The sequence below is a fragment of the Rhipicephalus sanguineus genome, chromosome 5, assembly GCF_013339695.2.
Source record: "Rhipicephalus sanguineus isolate Rsan-2018 chromosome 5, BIME_Rsan_1.4, whole genome shotgun sequence".
Taxonomy (NCBI): Eukaryota; Metazoa; Arthropoda; class Arachnida; order Ixodida; family Ixodidae; genus Rhipicephalus; species Rhipicephalus sanguineus.
Window position 1 is genome coordinate 203,216,396 of NC_051180.1, and position 21,843 is coordinate 203,238,238.

Genomic DNA, 21,843 nt, shown 5'->3' on the forward strand with positions numbered 1-21,843 from the left:
CGCGCCGTCTTTTATACACCACGCATCAAACTTTCCAGTCTTATCACTGGTGGTCGCGCCAACTCTGGAATAATCGAGACTATTCGCGTCCTGCGCGCAATCTTAACAAAGTGATCTACTACAATCGCGAAGCTTCTCGAACACTGCGGCGCGGTCAGCGTCGAGGGTTGATAAGCGTCCTTGCTGGTCAGACCCGAATACATCAAGATAAAGCAAGAAGCGGGCGTGGCATTTCCCCCCTCTGAAAAAGCATCGTCCCGATGCTTGCGACAGAACCACGGTGTTAGAACATTCAGGTGTTGACATTGCGCGCGCCTAAGCGGCCAGATAATGTTCGGTCATGGGTCCGTTGAGCATAGCGCCATCTAATGGCTCGAGGCGGAGAGCACCCGCGAGTAGCCGAACCACGGTGGTGCCGCGTGAGCGCCGCCGTGCCCTCTCCTGTTACTCTCTCGATTTCACCCCTCGACGCCGCTTGGCGGCTCTGTGCCAAGCGGCGCAGTGCCGCCAAACCACGGCCCACACCGCGCGACAAGCAGACGACGCTCTCCGCCGCCCGCGCGCCGACATTTCGCTCTTTTTCGGACTTATGCTAAAAAGAATCACGAACGTTGATTGAAGTTGTTGCTACGGCAGTAACCAAAAAAAGAACAATGAAATAAACTCTCAATACGACCCTTACCGGAGCAATAATTTGTCAACTGGCAGAAGTAGAACGAAAAAGAAGTTTTATCGAGAAAAAAATTAATTCAGGCAGTTGTGGTCGGGCCCTCAGTACATGTGTACACTAGCCGTCGTTTTATTTTTCCGCATAAGGCCCACCCTTTCCCCATAAAATTACATCGCCTTCATGAAGACTGGCTTGGCTTGCTGATGCGCTTACAGTAGGGAGGCGTTACAAAGTACACAGGACACAGTGTTGCCTTTCAGGTTGTTCAGCCCACATGCTAGCTTTAAGGGGCCTCCATTAAAAAATTACACCATCTCCCGCTAAAGGGGACTATGAGGCGATGCGAAGCCGGAGCACTTGCACGATCGCGTTCCGTTGGCGTTCGTTGGGCATGCTACTGACCTCGCGTCGTGGAACGCGAAGAGGGACGCTACGCGCGTCGTATCTTCCATCTAGCCTGGCCGTTAATTCTCACAGGGCGAGCGGGGAACGCGGTCGACAGGCGGGCCAGAGGGGGGCAGCGTAGGAGAGGAGAGAGAAGGGGAGGGGACGCGCATGCGCTCGAGCTCATCGCGGCGTTGCGCAGGAGAGAATTTCGGCATGTCTATCCCGCGTTTCAGAGGAGGAGTGGAAAGGGGCAGGGGAGAGGGGGAGGGGAGAGGGAAAGTGGAGAGGTAAAGTGGAGAGGGGAAGGGGAGAGGGAGGGGGAGAGGGAGGGGGAGAGGGGAAGTGGAGAGGGAAAGTGGAGAGGGTGACTGGAGAGGGTATGCGCATGCGCAGTAAGGGTGGTCACGCCGCACACCATCGGATTGAGCTCGGCCTTAAGATACTTCGCATCTAAAAGCATGGCTCCCTGTGGGGTGCCTCTATTTCGGCAGTCAAAAGTTTCAGACGCAGCCGAGCCTGTTCCACTGCTCCAGACTATTCCTGTCGGACGGCGCTTTGCAGAGGGGCACACGCTCCGCGCAATTCCGATAGCCAGAACGGCATTTCGGTACGAAGCACGTCCTACCCATTGCAAACATCTCTCAGCAGTCCGTTGCCACCTTCGCCGATACAAGAGCATAAAACCACCGTGCATAAAATGCACACGAACAAAAATGACTGGCTTAAAAACAGCGCGTCTGCACATGCCAGCAAGGGGCACATTATCAGCAGCATGCGCGTTGCTATGGAGACGACTGCCCGCTTTTCGTAGTGCCCTCCAAGAAGGCGCCGATGAAACTACAGGTCAACTGATAAGAACCCGAACATTATCTGGCCGCTCATAGATTGCAGTTTTCCATGCGTTGGGGGAAGAGTGTCAGCACCTGAGTACATTCTTACACCGTGGACAGAACATAGAAGGAAAAAAAAGTGGATACACAAATAAAGTGGAATAATAAAGCAAAGAGTACAGTCCTCCTCCTTGCTAACGCCCGAAAAACGGCTTAAGGCGCACGAAATGGACGACTACGTGCGGCGCCGCTGAGAGTTTGAAATGCCGTCCGGGATAACCTCGTAGTCCAGGGCGCCGAGATGTCGGAGCACCTTGTATGGTCCGAAGTATCGTCGAAGAAGCTCCTCGCTAAGTCCCCGTCGGCGTATCGGCGTCCACACCCACACGCGGGCACCGGGTTGGTACTCCATGTGGCGTCGTGGAAGGTTGTAGTGACGGCTGTCGGCCCTGCGCTGGTTCTTGATGCGTAGGCGAGCGAACCGTCGAGCTTCTTCGGCGCGTTGCAGATAAGTGGCGACGTCGAGGTTGTCTTCGTCGGTGGTAGCTGGCAGCTTCCGTAGACCAACTTGTACGGCGATAGCTGCGTCGTTTCTTGTACTGCCCTGTTGTACGCGAAGGTCACGTACGGAAGGATGGCATCCCACGTCTTGTGCTCGACGTCGACCTACATGGCCAGCATGTCGGCGATGGTCTCGTTTAGACGCTCGGTGAGGCCATCGGTCTGTGGGTGGTAGGCGGTGGTCCGACGGTGGCTTGTCTGGCTGTACGTCAAGATCGCCTGAGTTAGGCCAGCAGTAAAGGCCGTACCTCTATCGGTTATAAGTACCTCTGGGGCGCCATGACGAAGGACGATGCTCTCCACGAAAAACTTGGCTACCTCGGCGGCACTGCCTTTGGACAGGGTTCTTGGATGTGGGCGCGAAAAGACAAGGACGAAGGGAAGAAGGACACACACACTGGCGCTACTGACAACAAAAAACGTTTATTTTCAATCACCAAGCCTACTTATATACCTATATTTGCACACGACATTCACGTGACCACTAGCATATAACATCTGTTAAGCGGTTTATTGGACGGGACTCGGCGACAATTCGCTATGGCGACAGTCAGGGCAAGAGCACGGGCTCCGAGAGCGAGCGGCGTTTATAAGAGGACGACCCACTAGGAGCCGCTGGAGAACGCAACCGTTAAACAGTACGAATTGCTTCGCCACAATTACCCCGGGTACGAAAAGGGAGCCGTCCGGCGACCTAACAGCTCGTCACTATGAGTGGGTCATAGTAGGCCTTGAGGCGCTCCACGTTGACTATGTCGGGCCCTCGACGGCGCATGTCCGAAGCTGGTTCGATGGGTTCGATCAAGTAGTTGACCGGGGATGTGTGCTCGACGACCCGGTATGGGCCTTCGTATTTCGGCAGCAGTTTTGAAGAGAGGCCACTTGCAGTGGTAGGGACCGAGAGCCATACGAGCGCTCCAGGGAGGAACGTGGGCTCAGAAGTGGTGGTGCCATCGCGAATGATCTTCTGCAGCTCTTGTTCCTGCGTCGTAAATGTCTTGGCAAGCTCGCGACACTCTTCAGCAAGCCTGGCTGTGTCAGAAATAGGCGCACACTCAGATGGATCCGGCTTGTATGGAAGTATCGTGTCGATGGTGTGCGACGGGTGGCTTCCGTACAGTAAGAAGAAGGGTGAAAAACCGGTAGTGCTCTGAGGGGCGGTATTATAGGCGTACGTGACGAAGGGCAGAATGGCATCCCAATTGGTGTGATCGGCGGCGACGTACATTGACAGCATGTCGCCGAGCGTGCGGTTAAAGCGTTCGGTTAGGCCATTCGTCTGCGGGTGGTAAGCAGTAGTTTTGCGGTGAACAGCATGGCACTCTTTGAGAATGGCTTCCACGACTTCTGATAAGAAGACACGGCCTCGATCGCTGAGAACCTCTTGGGGTGGACCGTGACGCAGTATGAATCTGTGTAGTAGGAAGGAGGCAACATCGCGCGCTGTAGCCGCTGGGAGGGCAGCGGTTTCGGCGTATCGCGTTAGATGGTCAACAGCGACGATGGCCCAGCGGTTACCAGCCGAAGTCAGAGGAAGTGGTCCATACAAATCGATGCCCACGCGCCCAAACGGACGGTTAGGGCAAGGTAATGGTTGTAGACCTGCTGGCGACACGTGCGTTGCAGGTTTTCGGCGTTAGCAATCGAGGCAGGAGCGAACGAACTTCTGCACGTAGCGGTACATCCCACGCCCGAAGTATCGTTGTCGAATGCGGTGGTAAGTTTTGGATACCCCAGAGTGCGCGCATTGCGGGTCAGAGTGGAAGGCTTCGCATATTTGAGAACGCAGACTGCGGGGTATCACTAGTAGCCACTGGCGGCCGTCGGCGTTGTAATTCCGTCGGTGCAGGAGGTCGTCACGAACGGCGAAATGGTGGGCTTGACGACGCAACGCGCGAGTGGATGGTGTTGCCGACGCATCATTGAGCAAGTCCATCAGCGACGTGATCCATTTATCCTTGCGCTGTTCGGTAGCGATGGTGTGAACGTTGATTGAAGCAACAGCCATGTGAGGTACTGAGCAGGGGGCATTGTCGTCAGGCAAGGGGGAGCGCGAGAGGGCGTCGGCGTCAGCATGCTGGCGTCCGTTGCGGTACAGCACGCGGATGTCGTAGTCCTGCAGGCGAAGTGCCCAGCGCGCGAGACGGCCTGAGGGATCCTTCAATGACGACAGCCAGCATAGTGCATGATGGTCGGTGACATCAAATGGGCGACCATACAAATCAGGTCGAAACTTTGTAAGGGCCCATATGATCGCCAGGCACTCCTTTTCCGTGACTGAGTAATTGGTCTCGGCTCTGGTAAGCGTACGGCTTGCGTATGCCACGACGTATTCGGGGAACCCTGGTTTGCGCTGCGCAAGGACAGCGCCGAGGCCTACACCGCTGGCGTCCGTGTGTACCTTCGTTGGGCCGTAGGATCGTAGTGGCGGAGTATGGGCGGAGACGTCAACAAACGACGGAGCTTTGCGAACGCGTAGTCACACTCGGACGACCACGAATCTAGGGGTCCGTTACTTCCAAGGCGCTTCGTCAGCGGCGATATGATGGTGGCAAAGTTTCGTATGAAGCGTCGAAAGTACGAACACAGTCCTACGAAACTGCGCAGTTCTTTTACGGACGTAGGTTTGGGAAATTCGGCCACGGCCCGAAGCTTGGCCGGATCGGGAAGGATTCTGTCCTTGGACACGACGTAGCCGAGGATTGTCAGCTGCCGTGCTGCAAATCGGCACTTCTTCAGATTCAGTTGGAGGCCGGCGTTGCGCAAACGCGTCTAAACATGCCGCAGACGTTGGAGATGCGTGGAGAAGTCCGGAGCGAAAACCACGACGTCGTCCAGGTAACACAAGCACGTATGCCATTTCAAGTTGCGCAGAACGGTGTCCATCATGCGCTCGAAGGTCGCGGGCGCATTACACAGACCAAACGGCATGACGTTGAACTCGTACAAACCGTCAGGCGTGACAAAGGCTGTCTTCGGTCGAGCGTCATCCGCCATGGGTACTTGCCAGTACCCCGAGCGCAAATCAAGAGACGAAAAGAATTCGGCTCCTTGCAGGCTGTCAATTGCGTCGTCGATTCGCGGCAGCGGATAAACATCCTTGCGAGTGATCTTGTTGAGCCGTCGGTAGTCCACACAGAACCGCACGGAGCCGTCCTTCTTCGCAACGAGAACAACGGGAGACGCCCATGGGCTGTCCGAGGGCCGAATAACGTCGCGTCGAAGCATATCGTCGACTTGCTCATTAGTGACCCGCCGTTCTACAGGAGACACGCGATATGGACGTTGCCGCAGTGGTGGTTGGGCGCCGGTGTCGATGCGATGCGTAACAGCGGAAGTGCGGCCGAGAGAAGTTTGCCCGACATCGAAAGAAGAACGAAATTCTTCCAGCAGGCACAGAAGTTGGGAACGCTGGACCGATGTGAGGTCGTCAGCAATGGAGGACCTAAACACATCAGCAGGTGACGAATCGGACGCGAAAACAGCACTGAGCGTACCGGAACTGGGACAGTGCGTGTCATCGGGTGCGTCCATAACTTGTGCGTCTTCGAGGGGTTCCACTCTGCCAAGACATTCCCCTCGCACCAACGTAACAATGTATGGAGATGGGTTGTGAACAAAAATAGCGGTAATGCCCTGAGTGACCTGGACGGTCGCGAAAGGTACCAGCAAGCCTCTCCTTGTGCAAACATGGTCCGATGGCGAAATGAGTGCAATGGTGTCGGAGAGACCGGCGCAGTCGACTGACACAGCCGTCAACAAGTTTGGAGGCACTTTGGTATCGTCTTTGACGAGGATCTTGCTCGATACCGATGAAGTGTCTGCCGGCGTCAGATCTGAGAACGGGAAGAGTTCGATTTCGGCTTGTGCGCAATGAATTACGGCGTCGTGGCGGGAGAGAAAATCCCATCCCAGGATGACGTCGTGAGAGCATGCAGCAATTATAATGAACTCGACATCGTACAGAACGTCCTGAATGACAACGCGAGCTGTGAATATTGCTGTAGGATGAATACTCTGGGAGCTGGCTGTACGGAGAGACATCCCAGAAAGTGGCGTCCTCATTTTTCGTAGTAATCGGCTCAATTTTCGGTCCATAACGGATACGGCGGCTCCAGTGTCGACAAGGGCAGATGCAGGAACACCGTCGACAAACACGTCTGTCACGTTCGATGGGCTTCGCTGAGGGCTTTCGCAGTTCGATAGCGTCGCAGCCCTTGCCTCCTGGACTGCGACGACTAGTTTTCCTGGTCGCGTGCGACCGAACGTGGGCGCATCGGCGACAGTGAGCGACGTCGTGGAGACGGAGAGCGCCGAGTAGATGGAGCCTGGCGTGACGTCGGCGACAGAGGCGTAGGTGGGGCGTAAAATAACATTCGCTCGTATAGACCGCTAACCATTACATCGGTGCTATACAGGTTGGCGATGCAGGCAGTAAAATTAAAAATAGAAGCGTGGGTAGAACAAAATGATATTTTGGGAGAACTTCAGAATGGATTTCGAATCGACAGGCGGTTAGACGATAATCTGTTTGTTCTTACCCAGTGTATAGAAATATCGAAAATAGAAAACAGGCCCTTATACGTAGCTTATCTAGATATTACCGGGGCGTATGACAACGTTAATCAGGAAATTTTGTGGGATATACTGAAAGAAGTGGGCATACGTGACGACTGTATACAGCTTTCGAGGGAAATATACCGAGAAAATACAGTTTGTATAGAATGGGAAGGAATAAGTAGCAAGGACAGCGTTGAAATCAGCAAGGGGCTGAGACAGGGATGTCCTTTGTCCCCGCTGTTATTCATGCTGTACATGGTGAGGATGGAAAAAGCGCTAGAAGGTAGCAACATTGGATTTAATTTGTCACACAAACAGGTCGGCACGATGGTTGAGCAGAAGCTTCCAGGTCTATTTTATGCTGATGATATTGTCTTATTTGCGGACAGTCAAGATGATATACAGCGAATGGCAGATATATGCGGAAGGGAATGTGAGGCTTTAGGACTAGGATTTAGTGCAACAAAATGTGGATTGATGGTATTCAATGATCACGAAGACCATGCGGTCTTTATACAGGGCCAAAAAATACCGAGGGTAAGCGAGTACAAGTACCTCGGAGTATGGGTAAATGAGGGGGATAGATATATGGAGGTTCAAGAGAAAGCATCGGTAGCAAAGGGAAAGAGGAATGCTGCAATTATGAAGCACAGAGCTTTATGGGGGTACAATAGGTACGAGGTGCTTCGAGGGCTGTGGAAGGGTGTGATGGTCCCGGGGCTTACATTTGGGAACTCAGTGGTGTGCATGAAGTCAGAGGTACAATCAGGAATGGATGTAAATCAAAGGACGGTGGGCCGCCTCGCGTTGGGCGCTCACGGGAAGACGACAAATGAGGCTGTAAAGGGTGATATGGGATGGACAGGCTTTGAAGTGCGGGAAGCTCAGAGCAAAATGAGATTCGAAGAGAGGCTGAGGAAAATGAAGAAGAGTAGATGGGCAGAGAAGGTTTTCAGGTATTTGTATAGAAAAAGCGTTGACACGCAGTGGAGAAAAAGAACTAGGAGGCTCACCAGTAAATATACGGCTAGCAGTGCGGGCGATATGGCAACAAGGAGCATTAAGCGGAAGGTCAGAGAGGCGGAGAGGACTTATTGGATGGCAGCGATGGAAAAGAAGCCGGCTCTGAGTAACTACCGAAAGTGAAAAAACAAAATAAGGAGGGAAAGGTTTTATGATAATTCAAGGGGAAGCGCTTTACTGTTTGAAGCAAGGTCGGGCTGCCTTAGAACGCGTAGTTATAAAGCGAGATTCAGTAACGAAGAAGAACAATGTACATGCTGCGGGGGAACTAAGGAAACGATGGAACATGTACTGATTGAATGTGGCGATATTCACCCAGGTATACGTGTGGGCACGAGTCTACATGAAGCCTTGGGTTTTAGGGACAACAATGGAAAGCCGAACACGTCCGCGATAGAAATAAGTAAGAGACGGTTAGAGTATTGGTGGCAGAAAAGTAGAGATAAAGAACAAAAATAAATAATGGGGGAAAAATAAGGTCATTCTGCCTTAAGAGGCAGAGAGATAGACCGTGAATTTATATTTTTTGGTATAATAACATAGATTTAATCAATGTAAATAAGGTATTAGGCCAACATAAAACAAGGAAGGTTTTCTTTTTTTTCTTTTTTTTCTTCCTCCGAGCCTGGTGGCAGACATGTCAACGCCCCGTTACAAAGGGGACGCTCATAGCATCCATCCATCCATCCATGTGCGGTTTGACTGGCTGGTGGCGGGCGACACGACTTGAGGCGGTTGGACGCGATTGCACTAACGCGCCACGTGGCCGGCGTAACCGCATGCGAAGCATATGGGGCGGTTGTCAGGTGTGCGCCATCGGTTTGCTGGAGCAGGGCCCGCCCATGGCGCAGGACGTGATTGACGGGGTGGCGACTGGTATGGCTGCATCGTTGGCTGCAGTCGTGGCCTCTGCATGACGTCGGCGTAGGTAGCCGGCACAGCCGCTTCGAAGGACTGATGTCTAGCGGCGGCTTCGGCGTAACTGTGTGGGGCAGCCGTAGGTATTACTGGGGACGTCCTGGCGACAACTTGGGCGTAATTGAGTGGTGCAGGAGCTGGATGGTGCTGGTGGTACTCAGGCATGACCTCCACGATTTCCTGCTCAATCGCTCGACGGAGGGGAGGGAGAAGAGTGGTTGACGGCTGTTGAACGTACTGAGGTTGAGCAAAGTCCAGCAGAGAGAACTGGCGCGCAATTTCCTCGCGCACGAATGACTTCACCTCTGCGTGCAAGGCGGAGTGGTAGGATATGGTCGACAAGCCAGCGAGCTCGGCGTCGCGGGATGGAGAGCGACGGGTCATCGACCGCTGCCGGCGCAGCTCCTCGTAGCTCTGGCAGAGCGTGATGACCTCGGCCACTGTGTTGGGGTTTTTGGCGAGCAGCATCGTGAAGGCATCGTCGTCGATGCCTTTCATAATGTGCCTCATCTTGTCAGATTCCGACATGGTCACGTCGGCTTTCTTACACAAATCGAGGATGTCTTCAATGTAGCTGGTAAATGTTTCGCCCGCCTGCTGAGCTCGTTCTCGCAAACGCTGTTCGGCCTGCAGCTTACGAACGGCAGGGCGGCCAAACACGTTGATGATGGCGGTCTTGAAGTCGGACCACGTCGTAAAATCGGATGCGCGGTTGTTGTACCTCAGGCCGGCCACTCCGCGAGGTAGAAAACCAAGTTGGTCAATTTTCCCGCCTCGTCCCATTTATTGGGGACACCCACGCGTTCATAGATCGCGAGCCAGTCGCCCACGTCGGTCCCATCTGCGCCAGTGAAGACTGGGGGGTCGCGGATACGAGGGACACCGGGACATGAGGTCGGAGTAGGCGGAGGCGTCTGCTGGGCGGCGTCTTGAGGCATGGTAGCTGGTAGGGTACGGGATCCAAGCTCCAGAGGCATCGAATGGGAGCACAGCACTCTCCGCCAATTTGTTAAGCGGTTTATTGGACGGGACTCGGCGACAATTCGCTATGGCGGCAGTCAGGGCAAGAGCACGGGCTCCGAGAGCGAGCGGCGTTTATAAGAGGACGACCCACTAGGAGCCGCTGGAGAACGCAACCGTTAAACAGTACGAATTGCTTCGCCACACATGAAAAACCAGCAGCACAACATGACAGGGTTGAAAACCACCTATGGCGAAATGGACCGCTTCTGCATCAACAAGCCCGCATCGCTACCCTTGTCAATTTGGACAGGGCCCTTGTCTCGGCGTAGCGCGTGAGGTAGTCAGTAGCTACGACAATCCAGCTTATTTCCGGAAGACGACGTTGGGAACGGTCCCAGTAGGTCCATCACAATTTGCTGCAATGGTCAGCGAGGAGCTTCGATTGGCTGAAGAAAGTCTGCTGGTCTTGTCGGCGGTGTCTTGCGTCGCTGGACAGTCTCGGCATGCCCTTACGTAGCGAGCGACGTCGGCGGCAAGGCGCGGCCAATAGTACCTTTCCTGTGTTCTTGCGAGCGTGCGGGAAACACAGAGGTGTCCAGCCGTCGGAACATCGTGTAGGGCCTGGAGGACTACTGGTCGTAATGCTGAGGGCACCACGAGAAGGTAGTTGGCTGGAAGTGGCGACATGTTCTTCAGAAGAACGCCATCTCGCAAGAAAAACGACGCCCAGTCCTCGCTTGAATACCTTCGAAATAACGGCTGTCCTGCAATCGAGGTATTCCACAAGACCCCTGAGTTCTGGGTCCGCTCGCTATCGTATGGCAAAGTCGTCGGCACTTATGGTTCCCAAGAAACAGTCATTTTCCAGGTCTTCCTGCGGCGGTGGGTTGACGAGGGCGCGAGACAGGCAGTCAGCGTCGGAGTGTTTTCTTCCGAACTTGTAAACGACGGTTACGTCGAATTCTTGAAGTCTTAGGCTCCACCATGCGAGGCGACCTGAAGGGTCTTTCCAGTTAGCTAGCTAACACAAGGCGTGGTGGTCGCTCACAATTTTGAAGGGTCTGCCGTAGATGTAGGGGCGAAACTTGGATGCAGCCCAGATGATGGCAAGGCACTCCTTTTCTCTTGTGGAATAGTCGGCTTCCGCCTTGGACAGCGACCTGCTAGCGTAGCTGATAACCCTTTCCAGACCATACGTCCTCTGTACAAGGACGGCGCCGAGTCCTACGCTGCTTGCGTCGGTGTGGATTTCCGTATCGGCGTATTCGTCGAAATGCGCGAGTATCGGAGGCCTCTGCAGGCGTCGTTTCAGTTCTTGAAATGCCTCGACTTGCGCCGTTCCCCACTTGAATTCCACGTCGGTCTTCGTCGGGTGAGTTAGTGGCTCGGCGATCCGTGAAAATTCCTTTAAGAAGCGTCTGTAATAGGCGCACAAGCAGAGAAATCGGCGTACGGCCTTCTTGTCGGTAGGCGGCTGATCACGTGACCCGAAAAACAAGAGCTCCTCGTACGCGAAAGTGGCACTTTTCAGGCTTCAAGGTGAGCCCGGATGTCTTGATTGCTTCAAGTACAGCTTCAAGGCGCCGGAGGTGTTCGTCGAAGCTTGAGGCAAACACACGACGTCGTCCAAGTACACGAGGCACGTGTGCCACTTCAAGCCAGCCAGCACTGTGTCCATAACACGTTGGAATGTCGCAGGTGCCGAGCAAAGACCGAAGGGCATGACCTTGAACTCGAACAGGTCGTCCGGTGTTATAAAGGCAGTCTTTTCTCGGTCTCTTTCGTCGACATCGATTTTCCAGTAGCCGGTCTTGAGGTCCATCGACGAAAAGTACTTCGCGTTGTGGAGTCGATGCAGGGCGTCGTCTATTCATGGAAGAAGGTACACGTCCCTCTTCGTGATTTTAACGCGATGGCGTTAGAGATCTCGTGTCGCAGAAATTCCGGTGTCGGCGACGGTGTCGGCGTCGGACCGACGCTTGTGAGCGAAAAATTCTTTGTGACCGAAAAATCAAGATGCAAATAAAATAAACAATAAAAATCTTCGGTCCCATTGAGGATCGAACCCGGACCGTTTCCGTGGCAAGCAGATGTCCTACCACAAAGCCACGATGTTACTTGCAACTGCTTCGAAAAAAAAAACCACTACATAAATGCCATGTAGTGGAAGGATTCTTCTAAACGCATTTTGTTCGGCAGGTGTGATTCGTGAAAGAAATGAAAAGGGGCGCTATTTTCTGCCTCCCGTCGTGGGGGCACGGCGTAAATGGGACCATTCGGGGATTTGTAGGCGCATTGGCGAGGGCATCAAACTACGTTTTTTGCGCGACGCCATGCTTCGAAAAAAGTCGGGATAGCGCAGCCATCGCAGCTAAAAACAAACACGAACGTTCAAACAGCTCCAACATTGAACAACTATGTTCATCTAGCGGAAAACATATTATCAAGCCAACGCCTGCTTTCTGAAGAGGCGTTGATCAAGCAAACAGCAAACGTTAAATAATGTGCTGCCATCTGTGAGGCATTGTGAGAAGTATGTCTCGACTCTTGCACAGGGAAGTGTTTTAAATCTAAAACCTGTACCATTACTATATTTACATCGCGCGCACGCGCGTGTGTGTAACAATACACATTAATATGTATGCACGTAGTGGTTGAAGTGCGCACTAGGGGCCGGATTTCGCTATCGCGTTAAACTCTTAAAGGCGAAGCTTAAGGGTCCCCCAATTTTTTTCAGGCGACGATAATTGACGCAGAAACGTAGGGTCCCATCCTTCTTCACTAACACCACGGGAGACGCCCATGGACTCGGAGGGCTGGATGATGTCGTCGCGTATCATTTCGTCGACTTCTTTCTTAACGGCCTCCCGTTCCCGCGTTCCCGCGTCGAAATCCGGTAGGCACTCTGACGGAGAGGTCGAGCGTTTCCTTCTGTTATAATGCGGTGCTTACCAAGGGCCGTTTGTCGGACCCGCGATGACGACGAGAAGCAGTACTTGTATTTCTGCAGAAGGCATCGAAGCTGTTGCTGTTTGCGTGCGGGAAGGCTTGGGTTTGCGTCGAAGGGTGGCTCAGGTATTGGGGTCGTCGTCGTAGCTTCCTCAGAATCTGAAAAGACAAACGCATCGCTGGCGGCCAAGATGTCTTCGATGTATGCAATGGTCATGCCCTTGCTCAGGTGTTTGCATTCTTGACTGAAGTTCGTTACCATCACGCTTACTTTTCCTTCATGCAGCCGAGCAATGCCTCTGGCGACGCAAATGTGACGGTCTATCAGCAAACGCTGATCACTCTCGATGGCACCTTCGATGTCTTCAGCCTTTACGGTGCCGATGGGAATTATGACGCTGGATCTAGGCGGAATGGTGACTCGATCCTCGAGCACGTTCAGGGCATGTTGACACGGGTTCGTATCCGGCGGTGTCGCTTTCTCCGACGACGGAGTTATCGACTTGGTTCTTAGGTCGATGATGGCGCCGTGGTGGTTTAAGAAGTCTATGCCAAGCATGGCATCCCTGGAGCAATGTTGCAATATTACGAAGCTCGCAGGATAAGTGCGATTATTGATGGTCACTCTTGCTGTGCAGACTCCAGACGGCGTTATTAGATGGCCTCCTACGGTACGGATTTTGGGGTCTTCCGAAGCAATCCTAACTTTCTTCAACTTTGCGGCGAACGACCCACTGATAACGGACTAGTCGGCTCCAGTATCGACGAGAGCGGTCACGTTGTGGCTGTCGATCAGAACGTCGAGGTCACTAGTTTGTCGCTTAGCGTTGCGGTTAGGTCGTGGCGTCGGATCACGGCTGCGTCGGTTTTTTCCGCGGCTGCTTCCATGTCGCGTCGTAAGATCTTCTTCGGTGCGCCAGGTTTTGTCGTCAGGAGTCTGTCTGGTTCGCGTCGTGTTGAGAAGGTTTCGTGGCGGCGTCGACGTCGTCGGCGGAGGATCTTCGGTAGTTCGTCGTACAGCAACCGCACCTCCATCGGTTGCTGCCCTTAGTTTTCCAGATATGGGCTCGCGGAACGGCCCTGTTAGGGCCGCTGTACTGCTGTCGTCGCTGAGGGGACCTTTAGCGTCCAGGAGACGGCGAACGCGACGTACAGTCGCGCTCAATATGACTTGCAACACGGGAGCGTGTGGCCTCACGAGTTTAAAGATTTCGGATTCCTTCCCCTAGCCCTTATTTCTACAACTAAACGCTGTTCACTCACTGAGGGATGTTCCCAAATAAGAAAATAATATTTAGTTACAGAAATGAAGCAAGTTGAAGCCCTGCGCAGTCATCAAACTCGTGAGGCCACGCGCTCCCGTGTTGCAAGTCATACTGAGCGCGACTGTACGTCGAGGTGCCCATTCTGTGGTGGCCAAGTAGTCGGCGACGTCGCGCTGGCAGCTCACCACGCTGTGGAGGTAGTGCGTTGACGGCGAAGCCACGTAGGCTCATCTGGCGGTACTGGCAGCGGCGGAAAATGTGGCCGGCTTCCCCGCAGTGATAGCACAGCGGTCGTTTGTCAGGGGCACGCCAAACGTTGGTCTTTCGGGGGGCGCAGCATTGTCCTGTCAGGGGGCGGTATGGCGTCGGTGGTGGTGGCGGCGGCGTCGCGCGGCGGTGCTGCGGCTGTAAGGCGTGTTGACGTGGTCGCGGAGGGGGGGGGGGGGCGGCGGCGCGTCGGTCTGCAGCAGCGTAGCTCAAGGCTCGCGACTGAGGCTCTGGTGGTTCAGGGATCCCAAGTAACTGCTGAAGGTCTTCACGAATGATCTCGGCCATCAAATACACCTGAGGTTGCGATCGGGGAACAGCTTCTGCAGCTCGTCACGCACGACGGCTCTGATAATCTCGCGCAGGTCGTTGGTTCCCAGCGCTTGAACATCCCCGTAGCTCGACGTCGCATGCGGCGATTATAGTGCCTAGTGCGTATTTCTAGCGCCTTCTTGATTGTGATGACTTCCAAAACGAATTCCGAGACCGTCTTCGGCGGATTGCGCACAAGTCCGGCGAAAAGTTCTTCCTTCACTCCCCGCATCAGGAAGCGAACCTTTTTTTCTTTGGACATGGCGGGGTCGGCATGCCGAAATCAGCGAGTCATTTCTTCGGTGTACAGTCCGACGTTTCATTGGGGAGCTGTACACGGGTCTCCAGATCGGTTTCAGCCCATTCTTTCGGGATGACCCTCGTGAAGGCGTTCAGAAATCCGGTGTGGAAGAGGTCCCATGATGTTAGCGTGGAAGCTCGATGCTCAAACCAGGTCCTCGCGCCATCTTGAAGGGCGAAGTAGACGTAGCGTAGCTTCTCGTCGCAGTCCCAGTTGTTGAACGTGGAGACCCGGTCGTATGCCTCCAGTCAGCTTTCTGGATCCTCGCATGGTGATCCGCGGAATGTCGGCGGCTCCCTCGGCTGATGCATGACGACCGTTGTAGGCGCCACAGCGGCTGTCATTGTCGCTGTTGTCTTCTTCGTTGTGATCCTGGTCTTGTCGGGCAAGGGTCCGTATTCTGGTTCAAGGACTTGCTGCCTGCGGCTGGCTCGCTGGTCAGGGTTGGTGTCGATGTTCCCATGACGGTGTGGGCTTGGCTCACGGCAGGAGGTGGGCGCTCTGTACATGGACCGGGAAGCACCTCCACCAGATGTCACGGGGTTGTGACGCCCACGAAGACAGCAGTCGGCGCGTTCAAGATGAAACTCTTTATTTGGCAGATGTTGTGACCGGGAAATGAAAAGCATACAGCAATACATGCTGTACACTGATGGCGGCGAACAGGGGCGTCGGCCGTCGAAAAAAACTGCTCATGACTGGGGCGCGCCGTCTTTTATACATCACGCATCGAACTTTCCATCCTTACCACTGTGGTCGCGCAAACTCTGGAATAATCTAGACTATTGGCGTCCTGTGCGCAATCTGAACAAACCGATGTACCACAATCGCGAAGCTTCTCGAACACTGCGGCGCGGTCAGCTTCGAGCGTTGATAAGCGTCCTTGCTGGTTAAACCCGAATACATCAAAATAAAGCAAGAAGCGGGCGTGCCAATATTTTTGTGAGGGCTTTCGCGAACATCAAGCTTTTTGTATGGTCATAACGGGGCAATAACGCGATGTCAAGCATTGCAGCGAGGGCGGCGCATCGAAAGAAACGGCACGTCGCTGTGCCCCGCAGCAGAAATCTCTCTGCACTCTGTCACGTTTGAGATGGCGCAGAAGATTAGCGTGGCTACGTGTTTGGTTTTCTTGCTGCTCTTCACTGGCTGTTGCACTCTTTTGTTGCAGACCAACCTGACTGACTGGACGCCTCGAACGCCCAACCAGGAAACGCTTTCCGCTCCTACGGTAAGTGCGCTGTGATATTCACACTCACCGTACGACGCCTAACATAATATTCAGTCCTGCATGTTTGACTAAGAGGAAAAGCAGGACGTGAAGTTCGTCAGACACTGCTTTGCGTGCCATGTATGTTAAAATGTAGATTCCGACCTTGTTTCTCTCTTTTTTTTCTTTGTAGCCATGCCTGTGTGTATTCATTGTGAATATTATCTATTGTATAATCTCTTTCGTTTTCTTTTGCATTTGTCGATTATTGTATATTTGTCGTTACACTTTCAACACTGTCATTACGTGAGTCTTGTTGTGAATCCGCTGCCAAGCAAACAGGTGCCGCGGCTCTGTCAAGCTGTTTATTACAGCTTTTTCTGCGCTTCCTCTGCCTCTACGTCAACAAGGCAAAAAAATAAAGAATTTGAATTTGAAAACCACACTCTAAAAAAAAAGAGCCAAAAGAGGGTCATGGCACCGTGACTCTCTTCGGGTGTCCATTTGACCTCTTTTGGAAAGTAGAGGCAGAGAAAGAGAGTTACCATTTCGGCAGGAGTCACTGGACTCTCCTGAAGCACGTTTCGATTGGCTTCCGTGATGAAGGCGACGCCGTATACGCCATACATATCGCGCGCTTGCCCTTTGGCGCCGCTGTGGCGCGTTGGCTCGCCTCGCTCGCCGACGGAGCCGGGGTGGCGCGTCGCTTCCGCCTCCTCTCTCAGTCTCCTCGTCTATTGGAATGCGTTGCGTGGGTGCGTTGGTTGCGCGGGTTGCGTGTCTTTGGTGTCTTGAAGTGTTGTGTTCGAGCAAACATGCGCATCTTCGGTGGGGTTGACGTCAGTCTCCGTGCACGAAGGGACGCTTGGAGGGCGAAATATTCATGGAGCTGCGGACACGAACAACGTGCGCCTGTTAACGGTGAGTGTACTGCTTTCTTAGGTAATAATTATACAGCTTTAGCTGGGCGTCTGCAGCAGCTCTGAGGAAGTTATCTGCCAGCCATTTCCAACAGCAGCCTGTGTCCGCGGGGCTGTTGCGGATTCCCAACTAAAGCTGTCAGTTAACGAGTTGCCAACGTTATGCGCGTTGTTGTAAAAGCTCCCATAGAGTGAGCGATGGAAACAGTTATCAAGGGTCATTTCTTGCTGATCGCACGTTGTGTCTGCACTGCTGAAGTCGCAAGATGTCCTTTTGAGATGCGCTTTAGTCTACTTCATAAGACGATTTCCATCTACCTTGAGTGTTCAGCGTGCTTCCGCGCGTGGGAACGTGAAAAAAAGTCGGTGTACAGGGCGCTCAGACGCACTTCGCCCCACGGGGCGTGGTCGCCTTCGTGCGCTTATCTCGAGGAAAGAAGGGGGCGGGGAGTTGTATGTCTTGTGCTTTCCCCGCGATGTCCGCGCTGAAGTCACAGAGAGTACGAAGCTCACTTCGGTCGCTGCAGCGGCCGCGTTTGCGAAAGGAGCGCGCTTTTCAAACAAAAATAAGTAGCAACCGTGACAGTTAGTTCGCGGCTCGTCCTGTGTATACCTGTTCGTTCGTTTCGTGCGTCCTACTTTATGTTTGAGCAGTGCGCTTCTAGTGTCGAGCTGTGACGCATGATAGTTCGCGCTCGTCCTGTGTGCGGTTGTTTCTGTGCGTTCGTTGGGCTCGAGCGACGCGCTGGCAATTTCGAGCCGGTTTCCGTTCTTCGCGTTACATTCCAATTTATTGCTATCGCATTCATTGCTGCGTCATTGCGGGCAAAACTGTTACTTTTTTCACCCTCTCTTTCGTGGAGCCGGCGCATCCGCAGCGCTGAGTGGCTGCGACGCGCGATACCACCCAGTCAGGTGACCCTGACATCACGAAAAGCGCGCGCAAGGAAACTTCGCGCGCTTTTAGTTGCTCGCGCACGCCATGAACCCTCCAGGCGTGAACCCTTCAGGCGTGTGTGTGCGGGTGCATGAGCGTTTGTTTGTGTGCATGTGTGCGCTTGCGTGTATGGGTGCGTGTTTGCGTGTGTGTGCGTGCGTGTGTGTGCGTGTGAGTGCATGTGTGCGCTTGCGTGTGCGTAGGTTTGTGCATGTATGCGCCATCGTTTTCGTGCGTTTGTGTATGCCTTCGCGCCTGTGCGTGCGTGCGCTTGTGTATATTCGCGCGTGTGTATGTGCGTGAGTGCGCGTGTGTATGTATAATAATAATAATAATAATAATAATAATAATAATAATAATAATAATAATAATAATAATAGTAATAATAATAATAATAATAATAATAATAATAATAATAATAATAATGCCTTTTTTTCAAATAAAGCAGTGCATGTGGCTAGGCCACATGTACTGCTCTGGCTAGCAGTAGATGTATGTACTTGTGTATGTATGTACGGGCTTGCGTGCGTGCTTGTATCGCGTGCGTATGTATGTGCGTGCGTGTCTGTATCGCGTGTGCATGTATGCGCGTGTGTGTATGTGCGTTCGTTCGTGTCTGTATCGCGCGTGTATGCGCGTGTGTATGTATGTGCGTGCGTGTTTGTATCGCGTGTGTATGTGCGTGTGTGTGTATAGCGTGTGTATGTGCGTGCGTGCGTACGTGTCTGACAGCGGCATTGGCACAGAATGGCTTCGGGCCCACTCATTTCGACCAATTCAGTTTAAGTAAACCACCACATTCCTTCTTGGCTACGTTCTTTGAGTTCATCAAGACGAACAATTAGGAACGAAATTCTCGACTATACTTTATGCTGCTTGCATCATATGCGCCTAATAAACCTCCGCGTTACGGAGAGCCGAAACGGCGACGGAGAAGTAAACCGCTCTGCCGCCACTTGGTATCACTCATTTTTTTTTCGAAACGCATCCGCTTGTATTTATCGAAGCGTCTTAAAAAGTATATATTTCTCATTATGTCCTATGGCAAGCCCACTTTCGTCACGACGGTATTTAAGAGACAGATTCTCATTTCATGCTTCAAGGGGCCGAATAAACAAGCGCGCGCAGTGATTCTGAGTCGGCTGCGGCGAGGAGGGGAGAAATGCGATGAGAATCGAAAGAGCGCGCTTCCCTGCTCGGAGAGAGGAGGGCAAGAGCGCCGAGGAGAGGGTCGCTACTTTAGTCGCACGAGTCGTATTGAGATCGGCTGTGTTTATTTAGCCACGCCTGCTAAGGCTTGTCTCCGAGAATTTCATACTGAATTTTGAAAACACTGCGAAATACCGAAGAATCCATTGCTCTCATATCTTGAGGACGCAAATATAAAGCAAACAAAAGCGTAGGTTTTGAACTTACGGGTGAAGCAGCGCTCGACGGCGACGTAATATATTCGAGGCGGAAGGAAACCACATCGGACCTGCCTCGGTGATCTGTTGGTTATGGTGCTCGACTGCTGACCCGAAGGTCGCGGGATCGAACCCGCCCGCGGCGGCGTTTAAAGAATCCCATTCTTGGACTTCCGGAGCCCTCCACCACGGCGTCCCTCGTAATCGTATCATGGTTTTGGGACGTTAAGGCCCCAAGATTGTTAAGGAAACTGCGTCCACGGATGCCGCCTGGTGGACCCTTTTCCAGCGCTGCTATGACTTGTCAAACGCGTGCGCGCAGACGCTACGGGAACGCCGAGCGGACGGCTAGCGCCAATGGAGACTTATTGAGCAGCGCTGCCAAAGACCACTGCACGGGGAAGGCCACGGTGTGGTGGTGCCATCTAGTTCTGATTGAGGAAACCATAATGGGCAAAAACAGCGTGCAGACGGACAGGACGAAGAAAAGGATGCACAGAACAAGCGCTTTCCTTGGTCCCGTCCGTCTGCGCGCTGTTTTTGCCCATTGTGTATCACCAACTAGCCCAACTTTCTGTCTTGCTGAAGAAACCAGCTGCGGAAAATCGTCTGCAGTTTCTAAGCGTTCTGAGGTTCGAGAAACGTTGGTGCAATTATAGGGTTTTCTATGATTGTATTCATTGCAGGGAGCAGTACGTATACGTGCGATATGTTTTTCCCTCTTTATTAAAATTGGTAGTACTGTTCTCTCTAGTTAAGTTCAGGAAGAGGTCATGCAGGGCGCTTGTTTTAATACGATGCCACGCTGAGCATTTATCAACGTTTCCCACCGCGGTAGACGCCTGTCAAACTTCACTGAGGCACGCAGCCACAGCATACGCACAATGGCGTCTCGGTGCTGCTTCTCGACGGCGCCACAAATTTCGATAGACAAAGCGAATACTTCAGACACAAAGGAACACTTAATAATTAAACCACGCATGTGGGCCACACAGTCGCCCGCAAAACGCAGCCAAGATTCTCTCGTGAGCAGGCAGCACTTACCTTTTACACGCAGGCTAGGCAGAACGTCCTCAAATATCCCCTTTTGCCATAGTAAAAAAATTGCGTGGAATAATTGCGCAGCATTCACTTCCATACAATAGCTGACGCATCGCAGAAAGCCTTATTTATTAGAAAATTTGAGTGAGGCGGCAAACCTTAGCGCACCGAAGGTCACGGGAAGAAATTTAGGGTCGGGCGCAAGAAAACGAAGAGCAGTAATTTAATTTCGCCTTCTGGAAATTTATTAATAAAGATGCATTCATGTGTGCGCATGTGCATTGCTTAAACATGGTACAACTGCTCCATATTAGCGACATGAATATGCTCGTTCGAAACTGTGGGTCTGGTGACTGCTCCAGAAGCCCAGATGGCTTCGATCAATCAAATCACTGCATTCTCGGAGAGCTTTCAGAACAGCGCTCTGTCTGTGTTCTTCTGCTGCCGTCTTCATCGAATTGTGGCACTTTTGTCTAAAACACGAAAAAGAACAGTATTTTTCGTAGCTTTTTTCATAGCTTCAAAATTGTCGTGATTTTACAGCACTTGTCACTGATGGCCCTTTCGAATGCCGCGCTGTTTTGAAAGCATATAACGGATTCCAGGTGTTCCGATTCTACAGTCGCCTTGGGCGAGAAAAATAAATCAAGCAATAAAGTTGCTTGACAAAAAGCAGCGGACAGCGTTTGCGGATGATCGAAATGGACTGACACCCACGGAGTTTGATTTTCAAATTTTCGTTGCAATTGTTGAGATAGAAAATTTTACGAAGGTGGCAGAGCTCTCGTTCGATCTGCAAGTCGACGAGCGCGAGGCACCTTGAAAAAAAGCTAGCTCTTTGTGGGTAATAAGAAGAAACGAAAGGATTTATTCGAAGTGGATGTATTGCTCACAGATGGCACGCAGTGTATCTTTTATACGGAACAAAATTATGTAGTGTGGCGCCAGTGAAAATAATCGGCATGCAACGGAACATTCGATACGCAATGTTATAAAGTGGCTCAGTTCTGTTTTTGCAAGACTTTAGCGTAACGCATTATATATGTGAAATGCGCTCTTCCTGAAGGAGTTCTGTACTGTATATGCCCATGAGGAAATACTCAGCAGGCATTGTCAAATCTCCTGGCGCCAGCCATCGTCCCGCAGTCTCTCTAAAGGATGGCATCGACTTGCTTTTCGCGAACATGTCGCCAAATGGCTCTCAGCTTCTCGTCAACATTCGTGCTTCATCACGCGCTTATTTACAAAGGCTTACTCAGGCGTTCCTAACAAAATAAAGCGCTACGTGCAAACCGTGCAAAGCGCCCTTTTTTCTTGCATAAG

General features: G+C 52.5%; 1 protein-coding gene across 1 annotated transcript in view; it reads left to right on the plus strand.

Annotated features, from left to right (window-relative positions):
- LOC119395186 (NGFI-A-binding protein homolog) overlaps positions 1 to 21,843 on the plus strand; it is a 1,247,109-nt gene that overhangs the window by 1,063,999 nt on the left and 161,267 nt on the right. The window contains exon 8 of the mRNA XM_049416112.1: positions 16,178 to 16,237. Coding sequence (XP_049272069.1) covers positions 16,178 to 16,237 — 60 coding nt within the window. The remainder of the gene's footprint in view (positions 1 to 16,177; positions 16,238 to 21,843) is intronic.